Below are 16,374 nucleotides of genomic sequence, written 5' to 3' on the forward strand. Positions count from 1 at the left end.
CTCTATGGTTGTGGCTTACATATTGTATTCAACAGATTGTGGAAGAAGCTGTGCCACAGATGCTTTGCGTTGGCCTTCAAAACCTTTTCATTGTGCTGAATCACACGCCAACACAGCGACACGTACCTTAGCCAAACAGAAGCACGCTTGCATGCGAACTTTGTAGAAACACTGTTCCTGCTCGAGGATGTCAGTCAGAGCCAGCCTGGAGGCAGGAGTTGGGAATTTTTCAAGTGCTGAGATGGCCTCCTCCTAACAGAGAGATCATTGTTCAATCAGACTTTAGTTTAAAAAAAGAAAAAGATGAACATTTACTAAAAACAGTAACGTTAACTATGCTAACGTTGCAGTTTTTGTAGCTGCATAACGAAGCAGAAAACACATTTAATTAAACCATAAAACCGACATTTAAATGAAAGATTGTCCAAACACTTCAAGTTCCTAAAAGACACCTGCAACCCGCATCCTGGCTGTGGCCACAAAAATGATTTCTCCACAGGGACGGTTGTAATTTATGCCAGAGTTGGATTCACAGGCAAAGAAGTCAGGAACAAAACCATCATTACAGACTAGAGGACGTGACAGCAAGCAAGGAGCAGAGGCCTCATTCTTTACCACAAAGCAACATGCAAATGACGTTTCCTGCATGAAACAAAAACCAGAAAGGTTGAGCTCTGTTGCATGGAGAGAAGATTCATTACTGAGCAAACAGCACGCCAACCGTCGGGACTGGACGGTGCCTTGATGCTACAGGAACTGGAGAACTTGACCATGTGACCATCACCATGGAGGAAAAATATCATTTCATCTGTCCGCAGAGGCAGCACATGTGAGGAGCTGCACTCACAGTGAAAGCAGTGTGGCTGTAAATAACAGCAGAGCAGTCAAGACTCTCTCCGACACACAGACACGAGTGCAAGTAAACAAAACAAACAAATAAACACTTTTTCTTTAAATTTGATGCATCTTGGTCCCATTGATACCGTTTAATATGTTTAAGTCTTGTCTGACGTTACATATAAAGAATTATTCTCTTCCTTAGCCTGATGGATACAGTCTGAATACTTAAACACTGGGCACTCGCTACCTGTTAGACACAGTGATAAAATAATGTGGTGTCATAGTGGAAAAAGCTGCACATGTGCATCGCTGTGCAGCAGAATGAAGACAAAGAACATTAGTGAGCTGTGATTCCTTTATCAAATCAATTTTAGAAATGACAACTCATTAGAGCTCCAGGCTCATCGAACACACAGGCGACTGCTCTTTAAGGCCGGTGTGGAGCCCTGCATGCTCACTGTTAGCCCACCTGTGCAACAACATCCCTCTCATAGCGCAGCTGATACTGCCACATGAAGTCAGCCTGCTCAAACTCCACCTTCCTCAGGATGGACATGTCCGGGTCGATTCGGATCCACAGGAGGGGAGAGTCAGCACTGCAGAGGAATGAACGAACGCCGTGCACCGTATGTTAGACAGATGTATGCATTAACTTGGCAAGACAATACTCTTAGGCTACGTCCACACTGCAGGCGAAAGCGCATCAAATCCCACTTTTTTGACCCTATGCGACCCATATCCAATCATGGTGTGACAGTGTGAACAGTACAAATCCGATCTGGGTCACTTTCGTATGTGGTGCTGAATCCAATACATATCTGATGTTTTAGAAAGCTGCTGTTTGATGGTCATGTCGCATTAAATCCGTCTTTTACATCACCGACACAAGACAGACGCCAATTATCAGCGCCGGAGAAGACATCGTGAACACTTCCTGGACATCCAGTGAAACTGTTGGGAAGACAACGTTGGAGAAACGTGAACATTTTATTTGTTCTGTATAATCTGCAGATTCTGACAGAAATCTGCAGCTATCCTTTGAAGCAGCGCTCCTCTAAAACAGCAATAAGGATCATTATTAGGTTATTTACATTATTATGTAAATAACAAAATAACTTAAAGCAAAAATTGGGAAACGTGAAGTCCGAAGTCTTTACATTAAGGGCCATCAGTCAAACAATACTGTTGCTCTGGGTCTGAACAGAGCGCGTTGTGTGTGACGTCTTCTTTTGCGCATGCGGCCGCTTTGAGCGTTCACACTAGAGCGCGTTTGCTGTCGCATTTTATTTGTAGTGTGAACGAGCAGACAAAAAAATCTGATTTAATCAAAAAATCTGAATTGAGCATCAAGACCTGCAGAGTGAACGTAGCCTTAGTCACACAGCAGCAATGCATCACAGCAGTAATGTCTTACTCCATTGCAGATAAATCCATGTCAACTTCCTCTCCGTTCATCAGAGGGATCTTCTTTTTCTTGTTTCTGCAAACAGAAATCACATCAGTGACCCGACACCAAACACTCCCAGCCTGATATGACCGACACTCTCGCTGAGGAGAGAAACAACGAATCAGAACAAAGACGGGAAACATTCGTATATATTAGGAGGAAACAGTGAAGTATCCACACGCTTCACTTATTCCACCTGCTGTCATGTTATTCCAAAATAGATTCAATTAATTTGACCTCAAACTTCTACACACAGTAATGACAAAGTGAATAAAGTTTGTTTAAATTCTTGCAAATGTATTAAAAATAAAACAACAAAAATTGAACACATATATAAGGTTTCACAGCCTTTCCAGTGACACTCAAAACTGAGCTCAGGTGCTTCCTGTTTCTACTGATCAAGAGCTTCTACAACCTGACTGGAGCCCACCTGTGGTAAACACACAGCACAAAGCAGGCCATGAAATCCACAGAAGGTACAGAAACATTTCTGCAGCATTGAATATTTAACTATCCAATCAGACATGTGTGGCAGAGCGGCCGAACAGACGGCACTCCTTAGTGAAGTCCCGAAGGACTCTCAGACCGCGAGAAACAAAATTCTCTGGTCTGATGAGACAAAGATTAAATTCTTCAGCAAAACCAGGCTTTGCTCATCACTTGGCCATTATGATCCCTACAGTGGTGCCAGCATCACGTTGTGGTGTCAGAGTCCAGACTTGAAATAGATTACACATTTCTCAAAAGATCTGAAAATGGCTGTACACCATCAAAGCTGATGGAGGGTTTGCAAAGAAAATAGGAGAAACATGTGCCAAGCTTGTAGCATCAAGCACTGGCAATACTTTCTGGATGCACTGTAGCACATCTCAGTGTTAGCAATGCATGATTTTCAGGCGCTATAACTAGGGATGGGTACCGGTATCCGGTGCCATGATGGCACCGGTTCTGTCATAAACGGTAGTAACCAGACCGAAAAGCAGCGCACATTTCGGTGCTTTTTTTCGGTGCTTTCTTTTCCTGAGATGTCACACACTTTAGATTCTAGCCAATCATTTTACGTTTCCGAGGATAGTAGGCGGGTCCAGGTACGTACGTTCTTTTAGAGCAGAGCTACAGATTAAAAAAGCCCAAGGCGAAGCGGTCAAAGTCTGGCTGTACTTCACAGCAAAAGATGCAAACTCAGCAGCTGCAACAAGTGCTTTAAGGTGATACTGTGATGCTGTCAAAGGAGGTAACACCTCAAATCTGATGAAACACCTGGCGACGCATAGCGTTTTTTTTAAAAGCCGAGAAATGCGCCGTATTTGATAGCTTGCTGCGAGACCTCACATCGAGCGCATCTACTGCGGGTGTGGTGCCTGTTATCGACCCGGAGTTAGCAACATCCCCCAAAAACCCGAAGAGGAGAGTCCTGGCCCCTAGCCCTGCCAGTGTAGCAGAAATGATGAGGATGATGATGCAGCAGCAGCCGTTCTTCTCTGCGTGAGTAGCTTCATGTTGTTCGTGTGTAATTTACGTTGAGTAGGCTAACCACGTTATTACATTAATGCATGTAAGGTGAACTAGCAAACATCATCATAGCTACATGTGGCTGTCTTCTTGTTTGATGGCAGATACTCCCTTCACCCTGGACAAAAAGGCTAAAATGACCAAAGAAAAAGTGGAAAACAGTTAAACATGAGAGGTTTTTGGACAAAGTTTGTGTTTTTTCCATTGTTTAAGCTGCTTCCAGCCAAGAGTGATACCATATATGCCCCATAGCTGCAGGAAAGGCTAACATTGTTATCTTTTTACAAAAAACCAGCTGAACATGAGAGGTTTTTGGACCAATTTTGTGTTCACCATTCTTTAAGCACCGGCACCGTTTCAAAAGTTTGGTACTGGTATCGGATAAAACCTAAACGATACCCATCCCTAGCTATAATAGCAATAATGTAATAGTGTCCATTGTAATACACGAGCCCGGCAGAGGAGAGCGACGCAGCGTCCGGTACCTTCTGCTCTTCGAGTGGCAGGGAATGTCGTGTTTCAGGCTGTTCTCTTCTATCTGCAGCATGTGGTTGAAGGAGCCGTCCAGCTCTTGTACGGTCACCTTGATTGGACCCTGCAAGGAAACATTCAAACAGAGCAGAGAACATAGCAAAAAAAAATCAGACAATTTAAGCCTGCTTGGGTCCTGACAGAGTGAGCAGGCACAGGGCTGCAAGACTCACCACATATTTCTGAGTTCCAGATGATGTGTAGTCCTGACGGATCTCCAGCTCCAGCACGTTCCTCTTTCTGTTGAAGGCAAAGCTGCCGAAGAATTTCACCACACTGCTCTGATCTCTGCATATGAACGGTTAAGACTAAAACAAACAGTCGGAGGTGTCAGACCCAGTGGAGAAAGACTCAAATCATATTTAATGCCAATATTTGAATGTTATTTTCTTTCTTATTTACTGTTTCCAACACTGCAACCTCCACCATCCCAGCGTCTGTCTGCAAACACAGATCTGACTGCGATAAAGGATACACCCACTGTTTGATGAGGGGGCCTATGTCTTTGCCAGAGACGTTGGAGATGGATTTGAGGAAGGCATGAGTGGACAGAAGCATCTGGCTCCACATGTGACTCTGGTACTTCTGAGACGAGGCTGTACTGGCCAGACTCAGGAGCTTGTTGAAAACCTAAACAATAACAAAAGGTTACTGAGCTAAAAAGAGAGAACATGTTTGAAAGTGAAACCCAACTGAAAATACTGACACACACAGGACCCAGCTGACCTGCAACATGAACTCCATGCTGATCCTGTTTTCTATCAGCCTCATCACCAGGTGGGCCTTACACTGGAACATCTTGTAATACTCCCAAGACAGTGTGTGGGGGTGTTTAATGGAGAAGTGAAGGTGGGGAGTTGGACTAAAAAGAGAAGAAAGTTCAAAATCCAACAAATGATCTGGAATTTATACTCTGAGTATTATGACTAAACACAAAACTGCTTACACTTCTTAGAATCTAATATCTTACTTGTCTTTCTCTTTCCCTCCACTGAAGGTGGGGTGCAACAAGACTCCTCCCATTTTCAGCTCATACTCCACAATCTTGTCCAGCTCCTGTGGGCAAAAACAAAAGCTATGTTTTCTGTATCAGAAAGAGCTGATAATGAGTAGGGATGGGTACCGGTATCCGGTGCCATGATGGCACCTGTTCTGTCATAAACGGTAGTAACCAGACCGAAAAGCAGCGCACATTTTGGTGCTTTTTTTTTCCTGAGATGTCACACACTTTAGATTCTAGCCAATCATTTTACGTTTCCGAGGATAGTAGGCGGGTCCAGGTACGTACGTTCTTTTAGAGCAGAGCTACAGATTAAAAATGCTCAAGACGAAGCGGTCAAAGTCTGGCTGTACCTCACAAGTGCTTTAAGCTGATACTGTGATACTGTCAAAGGAGGTAACACCTCAAATCTGATGAAACACCTGGCGACGCATAGCGTTTTTTTAAAAGCTGAGAAATGTGCCGTATTTGATAGCTTGCTGCGAGACCTCACACCGAGCACATCTACTGCGGGTGTGGTGCCTGTTATCGACCCGGAGTTAGCAACATCCCCCAAAAACCCGAAGAGGAGAGTCCTGGCCCCTAGCCCTGCCAGTGTAGCAGAAATGATGAGGATGATGATGCAGCAGCAGCCGTTCTTCTCTGCGTGAGTAGCTTAATGTTGTTCGTGTGTAATTTACGTTGAGTAGGCTAACCACGTTATTACATTAATGCATGTAAGGTGAACTAGCAAACATCATCATAGCTACATGCGGCTGTCTTCTTGTTTGATGGCAGATACTCCCTTCACCCTGGCCAAAAAGGCTAAAATGACCAAAGAAAAAGTGGAAAACAGTTAAACATGAGAGGTTTTTGGACAAAGTTTGTGTTTTTTCCATTGTTTAAGCACCGTTTAAGCACCAACACTGTTTCAAAAGTACCGGTTTGGTACTGGTATCAGATAAAACCTAAACGATACCCATCCCTAATAATGAGATTTATTATCAACACCAACATATTTGATCTGAGCATGTTTGACGTTCCATCAGGTTCCACCAAAGTTTAAAAATGTAATCAAACGTCCTTAAAAATAAATAATTAACCCAAGAGCAAGTTTATTTACAGATGTAGTAAGGCACATTTCTGTAGTTTTGTATCTGTACAGCACCACAGTTAAATCAAACATGTGACTGAAGCTTTAACTGTATTAACCAATGAGGAAGCAGCTTTTACAGGGAAGATTTATGAAGCGCTCACCTCTTTGATCCAGTGCCGATACTCATTGACTCCAAAGGTCTTCTTCAGGTAGAGACCGTAGATGTACCCTGAGATTCCTTTCAGCACCCACTCATCAGCCCTACAGAACAGAGAACATCTCAGGCTGCTTCGCTCCAAGCTCACAAATGACAAAACATCCCAACTTTCTTCCAACGTTACTGTGAAAGAAAGATGGATGGATGGATGGATAGATTGATAGATGGATGGATGGATGGATGGATAGATTGATAGATGGATGGATGGATAGATTGATAGATGGATGGATGGATGGATTGATAGATGGATGGATGGATGGATGGATAGATTGATAGATGGATGGATCGATAGATGGATAGATGGATGGATCGATAGATGGATGGATGGATGGATGGATGGATGGATGGATGATAGATGGATCGATAGATGGATGGATAGATTGATAGATCGATAGATGGATGGATGGATGATGGATGGATAGATCGATAGATGGATGGATGGATGGATGGATGGATAGATGATAGATGGATGGATGGATGGATAGATGATAGATGGATGGATGGATGGATGATAGATGGATGGATGGATGGATGGATAGATGATAGATGGATGGATGGATGGATGGATAGATGATAGATGGATGGATGGATGATGGATAGATGATAGATCGATAGATGGATGGATGGATGATGGATGGATAGATCGATAGATGGATGGATGGATGGATGATGGATAGATGATAGATGGATGGATGAATAGATCGATAGATGGATGGATGGATGGATCGATAGATGGATGGATGGATGGATGGATGGATAGATCGATAGATGGATCGATAGATGGATGGATGGATGGATGGATAGATGGATGGATAGATAGATGGATGGATACATCGATAGATGGATGAATGGATGGATAGATCGATAGATGGATGGATGGATGATGGATGGATGGATGGATAGATCGATAGATGGATGATGGATGGATGGATGGATAGATGATAGATGGATGGATGGATGATGGATAGATGGATAGATGGATGGATAGATCGATAGATCGATAGATGGATGGATAGATAGATGGATGAATAGATCGATAGATGGATGGATAGATGATGGATAGATGGATAGATGGATGGATCGATAGATGGATGGATGGATCGATAGATGGATGGATAGATCGATGGATGGATGGATGGATGGATGGATGGATAGATGGATGGATGGATGGATGGATAGATGGATGGATAGATGGATGGATAGATGGATGGATGGATAGATGGATGGATGGATGGATCGATCGATAGATCGATAGATGGATGGATGGATGGATGGATAGATGGATGGATGGATCGATAGATCGATAGATGGATGGATGGATGGATGGATGGATAGATGGATCGATAGATGGATGGATGGATGGATGGATAGATCGATAGATGATGGATGGATGGATCGATAGATGGATGGATGGATGGATAGATGGATGGATGGATAGATGGATGGATCGATGGATGGATGGATGGATGGATAGATGGATGGATGGATGGATGGATAGATCGATAGATGGATGGATGGATAGATGGATCGATAGATGGATAGATGGATAGATGGATAGATGGATGGATGGATAGATGGATCGATAGATGGATAGATGGATAGATGGATAGATGGATGGATGGATAGATGGATGGATAGATGGATGGATGGATAGATGGATGGATAGATGGATGGATGGATAGATGGATAGATGGATGGATAGATGGATGGATAGATGGATGGATGGATGGATAGATAGATGGATAGATGGATATAATTTTATTTCGAACATGCAAATATAATTGAAATAACAACAGAAAAAACAAAAAACAAAACTTAAAAATCATCAGGTTTTCGTGTATATATCTTTGTCTACAGAATGCCTGTACTCGAAAAGGAGTAGGATGAAGTTTACACTTTTCTTGTTCCTACCCCCTTATTTCAAATTTCATTGCTTACAAATCCATATCCAGGATTCAACATTATTTGATCATATATGGTTAACTATGTACAAGTCGAACACATTGAACATACACAAATAAAAACCATTTTCAGCACGTCCCAGAACAACAAGCTACATTTTTACATAAACTAATCACCCTGTCTATAACACCCGCTTAATCTCTGAGCTTGTTTTATATCTATGTGACAAACACCTTAATAAACACTTAAGGTTGGTGGTAGTGAAATTCCAGCATTTAGATACAGCAACGATATTAGTGATAATTCAATTCAGTTTGATCACTGCAACTGCAGTCACCTCAAGCTTTGTATTGTAAGATAAAGACCTCACAGTAATACAGAGAAAATCCCAGCAATCATGCGACCCCCTGTGCGCAAGTACTTGGCAAACTGGGAAGGAAAAACTCCCTTTGAACCAGGCTCAGAGAGGGGGGGCCATCTGCCGTGACCATGTGGGGGTGAGGGATCTTCTTCCACCCTTCCTCCCTGACTGATATGCTCTCTTTCATCATGCCCAAGCATAATAAATCATTTAAGACCACACTTGTTGCTTCTTCACATTTTAATAATAACTTTTACAATCAGGGCAATTCAAGGATGGAAGCTGGCAGCACACACTGCTCTCATTAATTTATCAGCTTGGATTTATTAGCTTGTTAAAAAAGAAAGAGACACACAATACACTTATTCAGCCTTGGTGGTTTCCCTGCTTGACACTGAGCTAAGTCCAGCCTGGCACACACGGCACAGATGACCTCATCACTGTATGTGCTGGAGTCAACAGCACACTTTGTGTTTTCTTAAGTATTTTCTTTTTAAGTTGGGTCATGCTCAGGGCGATAATTAAGTCCTAAGTTTGGATTACCTTCCTTTCATCCTCATAGCTGTAAGACACCTTCAAGAGGAGTCCCAGAAACAGCACAACAGACAGTTTCATTTCTCAGAAAGTCTAAGGAGGATCATCCCGTGCACACACGGAGCAGCGATACATCAGAAAATGCATAACCAGTTTAACCAATACGATTCATGTGCCTTGTATGTCTGATGGGCTGCTTAGCTTAGCCTGTTCTCAATTATAGCCCTCAGTTAACCCCCTGCTCTGATTAATTCCTAGCAGGCCGCCATGCTTTGTTAAAATCAAAGAGATCTGACTTTTTGTGAGGTTTTTCCTTTCACAACAGCAGCCAGCTAGCCCAACAACATAAGCAGATCAAGGCCCCACATCTGATGTGTGTTTGGAGGTCAGTGAGGAGAAGGCAAAGTATGGACGGTGAATGGAAGATGGCCTGTAGGGTAAAGGAGGGACACACAGGGGTAGACACAGCACAAGGTGCACCTGAGACTGCTGAGGCCTTTCTGACGGGCCTCTTAACATAATCAAGCCCCTCAGAATCCCTCAGCCTCTCACGGACACTGACCGCACTGGCAGAGCTGCCGAGCGGCGCAGCGATCCATCACGCTGGAGGACACAGTTGTTCAGGCCAGGACTGGCCCAACTTCTGACTCTTGGTACTGACAGAACAGCCTTGTTCTGCTGCAAATCTCTCATCAGCAGGCAGCCTTACGAGAAGAGGTCTGAGGACTAACTGTTACCACACGTTTCTAAAAGCCCAGAGAGCCGAGGGAAGCGCCGCTGAGATCTGTTCATAGCGGTTTGTGTGTTATGTGAGAGCGCTTCCAAACAACACTAACGGCTCTTTTCCATTACACAACTCTCTGGCCTTTGAGCCTAATCGCAGCCTGTTTGAGGCTGAACTTGTAGTGCATCTTCTCAGTGCCTTTTCTTACAGCGTCCAAAAGCAAGCTCCACATATTCAGGATGTCTTCCCCCACTCGTTCCCTTCGGTCAGCTGAGCAGTTGCTGCTTTCGGTCCCAAAGTCACGACTGAAACTTGGAGGAGACTGAGCGTTCTCTTTGGAATAACCTTCCTCTCCATATTAGACCGGCTACATCAGTGCCAGTTTTTAAGTCTTTATTAAAAACCTATTTTTATTCGCTGGCTTTTAACTCTGTGGGTAACTGACATTTTTATTATTATTTTTTTAAATTTTATTGCTATGTCTGGTTTATTACTATGTGCATATTAGTATTGTTCAGCACTTTGGTCTACCAGGTGTGTTTTTAAAGTGCTATATAAATAAATAAATAAATAAATGATGATGATGATGATATCTTTTCATTACCTGGATCTGCTTATTCTAGCATCACCAGTCAGGCCAAGTAAAGGTTTTCCACATCAATATTTTCCAAGTTGGCTTTTGGGAAACCAAAAATATGTTCAGATAAAAGAGGAGGTGTTTAAAGCCATTGAGTAGTCTTGGCTTGTTGTTCGCGGATTATCTCGGTACATAAACATTTACACAAATATACAACTGCTCGAATTGTAGACGTTCTCAATAACTACAGATCTTTTTACTGCTGGCCTACAGAGGTTTGACTGTTTTCTGGAGAACTCATTGGTCAGCATATATGAACATTACACCTTCTAAATACAAGAACGCCACATTAAATGGGGCGGTCGTGGTTTAAGAGTTGGCAGCTCGTCTTGTAATCAGAAGATTGCCGGTTCGAGACCCGTTGCCTACTGGTGGTGGTCAGAGGGCCCGGTGGCGCCAGTGTCCGGCAGCCTCGCCTCTGTCAGTGCGCTCCAGGGTGGCTGTGGCTACAATGTAGCTGCCATCACCAGTGTGTGAATGTGTGGATGACTGAATGTGTAAAGCGCTTTGGGGTCCTTAGGGACTAGTAAAGCGATATACAAATGCAGGGCATTTACCACTTAAATGTTCCAAATCCTGCACAGGCCTCTGTTTCACAGGAAAAAGGGTTTAATATGATGGCAGTGTGTCACAGTGTGATGTCACCTGAACATTTACGTGCACACACTGCGTTGTTTCTTTGTTGTGGACACTGCTCGCTGGACGATGGGAACAATAAGAGTCGGTCACATTAAAGTGGGCCGTAGTTGTGAGGAGGTTAGAAATCACTACAAACAACGACCTAAAGGGAACAGACTCAATGGTGTTACACAAGCTATGCATTTCATAGAAACATCTCACGCTGCTGAAGGTTCTTATTTAAATCAGATATTAGGCTGACGGATGTTTTTGGAGACTAATTTCTTGGTCGACAATATGAGGGGAGAAATTTGACTGACTAGTCTAACATTAACACACCCAATTATCAAGAAACATTTGAGTACTGTTTAACTGTCTAAACAAAGGTATCTGAACCATTAATCATATTAATCACCGTACTTTAAAAGCTGTCTACATCTGTGACAGCTTCCACGAAGAAAGAAAAAACTGATGTGAAACATGTTACTACAAACGAGGGTTACATGTTAGTAAAAAGAAACAAATTAACTTCCAAAAAACTGTATCAATTAAGAAAAGTGTGGTGCATTGTGACAGAGTCAACATTGTCTTACAGATCATGACAAGCCCAGTCCTCCCTGTGCCCAGCCACCTCCTCCCAGGACAATCAGGTCTCACCAGCGTGTCCTGGGTCTACCCTGTGACCTCGTCCCCGCAGCACATGCCCATAGCAACTCACACCACCTTAACTGGCTCCTTTGATGTGGAGAAGCAGGAGCTCTACTACCGAACGCCAGGACTCCTCATCCTCTTTCTAAGTCTTAGACTTAGAACCTGTGTCTCAGATTTTGGCTTTACTTCACCATCCCATGTTAACACTCACCAGGACATCCTGGAAATGAAACAGCCAAAGAACTGCTGAGCCAACGCCTGAGCCAGGCAGCGGCGAGTCTGGGGAGTCTGGTCAATGATCATAGCGCTGTGGAGCAAGTTGGTGCTGAAACATAGAGGCAGCGGGTGAATGAGAGGAATAACGCCTTCAACAGCAATCTGTTTGTGTTTTACATTTGCTGATTTCTTCTATCAATCCTGCCAAAAAGGACCAGTGAACTTTGACCTACCTGAAGATGCTCATAGAAGCATAGGAGGATACTTGAACGTAGGCCTCGTCCACAAACACGGTTTTGAAACAGGAGTAAGGATAGCGGCACGTCAGGATTTCCTCGTAGAACTCAAAAATCTCGTGCAGGTACGACATTGAGTGTTTGAGAAGAGGGAGCAGCTGCGGCAGGCAGAAGTGTGTCACCTGACAGGAAACAAAGACGAAGATTATGTGACAAGAGCCGATGCATTCTTCTTTATTTACACCGTTTACCTTCAAAAGACACTTAAGTAAGTGGTCATCAAAAACACTACAGGACAAAGCTCCATTTAAACCACTTTAAAGGCGTTTTAGGATAAAAATGATGTAAAAAGCTGGACTAATCTCATCTGTCTGGATTATTCGACGACTGCATTCTGCATCTGTCGTTGCAGAATTTAACCAAGCCAGTTGATCTAAAAGGTGTACAGCTGAGGTTAAAGTTCACACAAACACTTCATGACCTTTAACCACAGTCCAGTACATTTCTGACTGGTTTGGGGTCAGTGAGTCCAATTAAAGTGGAAGCCTGATTTATCTGTTCCAGAGCAGTTTGTGTGTTTGTGGTAAGCATCCTTTCCTGCAACTATGAACATGTTTGATGTCAGTTTGTATAAATACCTGCAGGATGAAATAACTGCAACGTTTCTTTAAACTCCGCGCAGAAAGAACAGAGAACGAGGACCCACCTCGTGCATGTAGGGGTCCACAAGGATTTCAAAGGGGCCCACAGCCAGGGAGATGTTGGGAGCTGCTGTTGGGATGGGAAGGACGTAATGGAAAGTCTTCTTTCTCATGTCGTGAGTGTAAATGGTCTCCACCAGATCCCCGCATGATACAGCCACCATAGATGCATCCACAGTGAACTCCAGCTTCCATGTGCACAGCTCTGAGTAAGAGTCCACGCAAGGGAACCAGAATCTGTGACACGAGAAGATTTTCATGTTTTCATCACAACTTCCAAAGCTGGAACATCCAAAAGAAAACTTCTACATATTGTATCTGTCAACATGGAGCCAAAGAACGCGGCTTTTATTTATTCATCTACTACGAACGAGAAGATTGTTTGTTTGCAGACCTCGTGGAGTTCTGGTACCCAAAGGAGAACACGTGGGCTCCTCTCTCCGCCATGCTCCCCTCCACATCAGGAACAACAAAGTGGAGGCCGCCTTTGGGCTGGTCCAGAGAAAAGTCGATGTACACCTTCAACACTTTCAGATCTGGATACAAAAACAAAACATGAAAACATTTTTATTTATGTTCATTCAACAAAAGGCAAAAACCTTATTTTAGTGAACTGGATACAATCAACAGACAAGTAACCAGGTGATGACTTTTCAAAATAAAATGTCATTTGAAAAAAAAATTATTATTATTTTTCTGCTTATTATTTGTTGAAAACAATAACTTTAGACATACGTGTCAACAAGTCTCTAAGCCCGCCACAAACCTTCAATGTTAGCCCTCAGAGATGGTATTTCTTTTTATAGTTACACTGACGCCAAGACAAATTTGAGAAGAAGGAGCAAATGTTAACTTTTCTGTTAAATTCAACCTGGTGAGCTCACTCTGAGCCTCAACACCGGAGATCCAGTTTGACCTCCAAACGTTTCAACACTTCTCTCCGTTCTTGAGTGTTTCTGTCTCTGAATGACAGAGAAACTCACGTTCACATCCATATTCAGGCAGCCTTCAGTTGTTTGTATGGTCTATTTTTTTGGTACAACATGCTAATATTAGGTCGGACCCTCTTTTGTACAGTGAACTCATCTTGACTGGAGTTCAATGGTGTGTAAACCTGCTGGAAGCAGCCATCAGAAGATGCTTACACTCAGGTAGTGTGTTTATACCAAATTCTGACCCAACATAATGTCACAGAGGGAATGCGAGCTTTATTTGTGCAGCCCCAGCTGACAGGAGTGCACGCTCTCGGTCTTCTGCAGCTATAGTGCATCTATGTTGAAGTTTGACAGGTTGTGTTTGCAGGTGCCCTCCTGCTGTAATGAGTAATTATCTGAGCAGCTGCTGCTTCCTGTTCAAAGCAGTCTGTGCGTTCTCCTCTGACGTCGTCTGAAATGCTCAGACCGAGCGCCCATGCTATGTTCACAGTCACTGAAACCACCGCTCCTCCACCATTCTCATGCTTGATTTGACTTTCAGCAGGTTGTCTTGATCATGTCTACATGCAGTTGGGTTGAGTCGCCGCCATCTGATTGGCAGATTTTTGGAACAGCTGCTCGAGTCTTTACAGTGTATACAGCCATTACAGCCCCTCAGCTCACCTGACATGCATCTGCTAGTTGGTCCAGGTATAAAATGAAGAACTGTGTGGGCACTATTTAGCTTAAATGATAAGAGCGGCTGTAGCAGTGAGCCTGGGAGCAGCTGAAGTGTTGAAATACTGAACCTGAAACTTAACGTCTGTCTCTTTAACCAGGCTTTGTGGCTGCAGTTCTGTTCAGCTGTTACAGTGTTTCTTTATTTTACTGCATTTCATACAGTTTTACTTTGCATGCTTTTAGTTTACTAACAGCTTTCGAGTTTATTGTGTTTTAGTTTGTTTTTTTATTTAATTTTAATTCTTCTTTCAGTTTACGATCGAACTCTCAACTCTTGATCGTGGGTCAACATTTGGGAGTTCGTCTTGTAATCGGAAGGTTGCCGGTTTGAGCCCCGGCTTGGACAGTCTCGGTCGTTGTGTCCTTGGGTAAGACACTTCACCCGTTGCCTACTGGTGGTGGTCAGAGGGCCCGGTGGCGCCAGTGTCCGGCAGCCTCGCCTCTGTCAGTGCGCCCCAGGGCGGCTGTGGCTACAATGTAGCTGCCATCACCAGTGTGTGAATGTGTGGATGACTGTAAAGCGCTTTGGGGTCCTTAGGGACTAGGAAAGCGCTATACAAATACAGGCCATTTACTTGCACATTTTATTGCACTTTATCTCAATTAGATAAATATATATGTTTATTTTATTCTAATGTATGCTGTGCTTTTAGTTTCAGTTGTGTTTTGTTTACATTTGTTCTTATTATCGGCTTCGTTGATATCAAAGTAAAAGCACTAATCTGCATGAAAGGTGCTACACAAGAACACTTGATAGACTACTCCGTTACCATCTCCTTGTTTCCAGAGCTCAGAGGGCACTTTGATGACCAGCTCGCCGTGCCCTGCGTCCGGGTCCACGGCGCTCACTGCGGCAGTGTAGGCGCTGGAGAAATAGTTGAGGTTCCTCCTGTGTGGACACGAAGTAAGCATTCATATGCAGTTGATGATAATCACAGCCACCCACTCCGATGGACACAAGATAAGTAAATGACATAAATAAATCTATGATTGTTGCATGTGTGTTGTTGCTGCCTGTGTTTAACTGAGTCATGTCTGTAACTGTGAGACACTTGCTGCTGCCTATCTTGGACAAGTCTCCCTTGAAAAAGAAATGTTTATCTCAATGGGATCTTCCTGGTTAAATAAAGGTTAATCAATAAATAATAAATAAAATATTATTTATATAACTTCTTCTCCTTCTTTGTGTCACAACCAAATATTTTCCAAAACAGTTGAAATGATCAGACAGCTCTGCTAGTTTAAGCTAATTTAGTAAATTAAACACACGACCAATCACAGCAGTTTATTTGGGTCCAAATGCAACCACAGCAATAAAGGGACGCGACGTGCCACACAGCCTTCCCTCGCTGAGCTTCTTTTCTAATTCAAAGGGAGTTTTTCCTCCCTACTGTTGCCAACGGCTAGTTCATGCAGCCTGTCCCACTGTTGGGACTCCCTCTCTAGTCTTATAATGAACCTAAATTTCTTTTGACTATTTCCCACAGTGTAGAAAAACCTCAAAGTTATGAATAACA

The 16,374-nt window shown here is 43.2% G+C and overlaps 1 protein-coding gene across 1 annotated transcript in view; it reads right to left on the reverse strand.

The window, feature by feature from the left end:
- The window catches only part of taf2 (TAF2 RNA polymerase II, TATA box binding protein (TBP)-associated factor), a 44,164-nt gene that overhangs the window by 21,562 nt on the left and 6,228 nt on the right, over nt 1-16,374 (reverse strand). Inside the window, exons 4-17 of the mRNA XM_087837140.1 lie at nt 15,628-15,746; nt 13,597-13,738; nt 13,208-13,439; nt 12,499-12,683; nt 12,261-12,374; nt 6,567-6,666; nt 5,301-5,386; nt 5,057-5,192; nt 4,806-4,960; nt 4,504-4,618; nt 4,285-4,394; nt 2,255-2,320; nt 1,310-1,436; nt 127-252 (exon numbers count right to left, since the gene is read on the reverse strand). Of these exons, the coding sequence (XP_087693266.1) occupies nt 127-252; nt 1,310-1,436; nt 2,255-2,320; nt 4,285-4,394; nt 4,504-4,618; nt 4,806-4,960; nt 5,057-5,192; nt 5,301-5,386; nt 6,567-6,666; nt 12,261-12,374; nt 12,499-12,683; nt 13,208-13,439; nt 13,597-13,738; nt 15,628-15,746 (1,813 nt within the window). The remainder of the gene's footprint in view (nt 1-126; nt 253-1,309; nt 1,437-2,254; nt 2,321-4,284; nt 4,395-4,503; nt 4,619-4,805; nt 4,961-5,056; nt 5,193-5,300; nt 5,387-6,566; nt 6,667-12,260; nt 12,375-12,498; nt 12,684-13,207; nt 13,440-13,596; nt 13,739-15,627; nt 15,747-16,374) is intronic.

Source organism: Neolamprologus brichardi, unplaced genomic scaffold (genome assembly GCF_056152115.1).
Source record: "Neolamprologus brichardi isolate AB-2024 unplaced genomic scaffold, ASM5615211v1 NODE_ptg000008l+_length_2720982_cov_1, whole genome shotgun sequence".
Classification (NCBI taxonomy): domain Eukaryota; kingdom Metazoa; phylum Chordata; class Actinopteri; order Cichliformes; family Cichlidae; genus Neolamprologus; species Neolamprologus brichardi.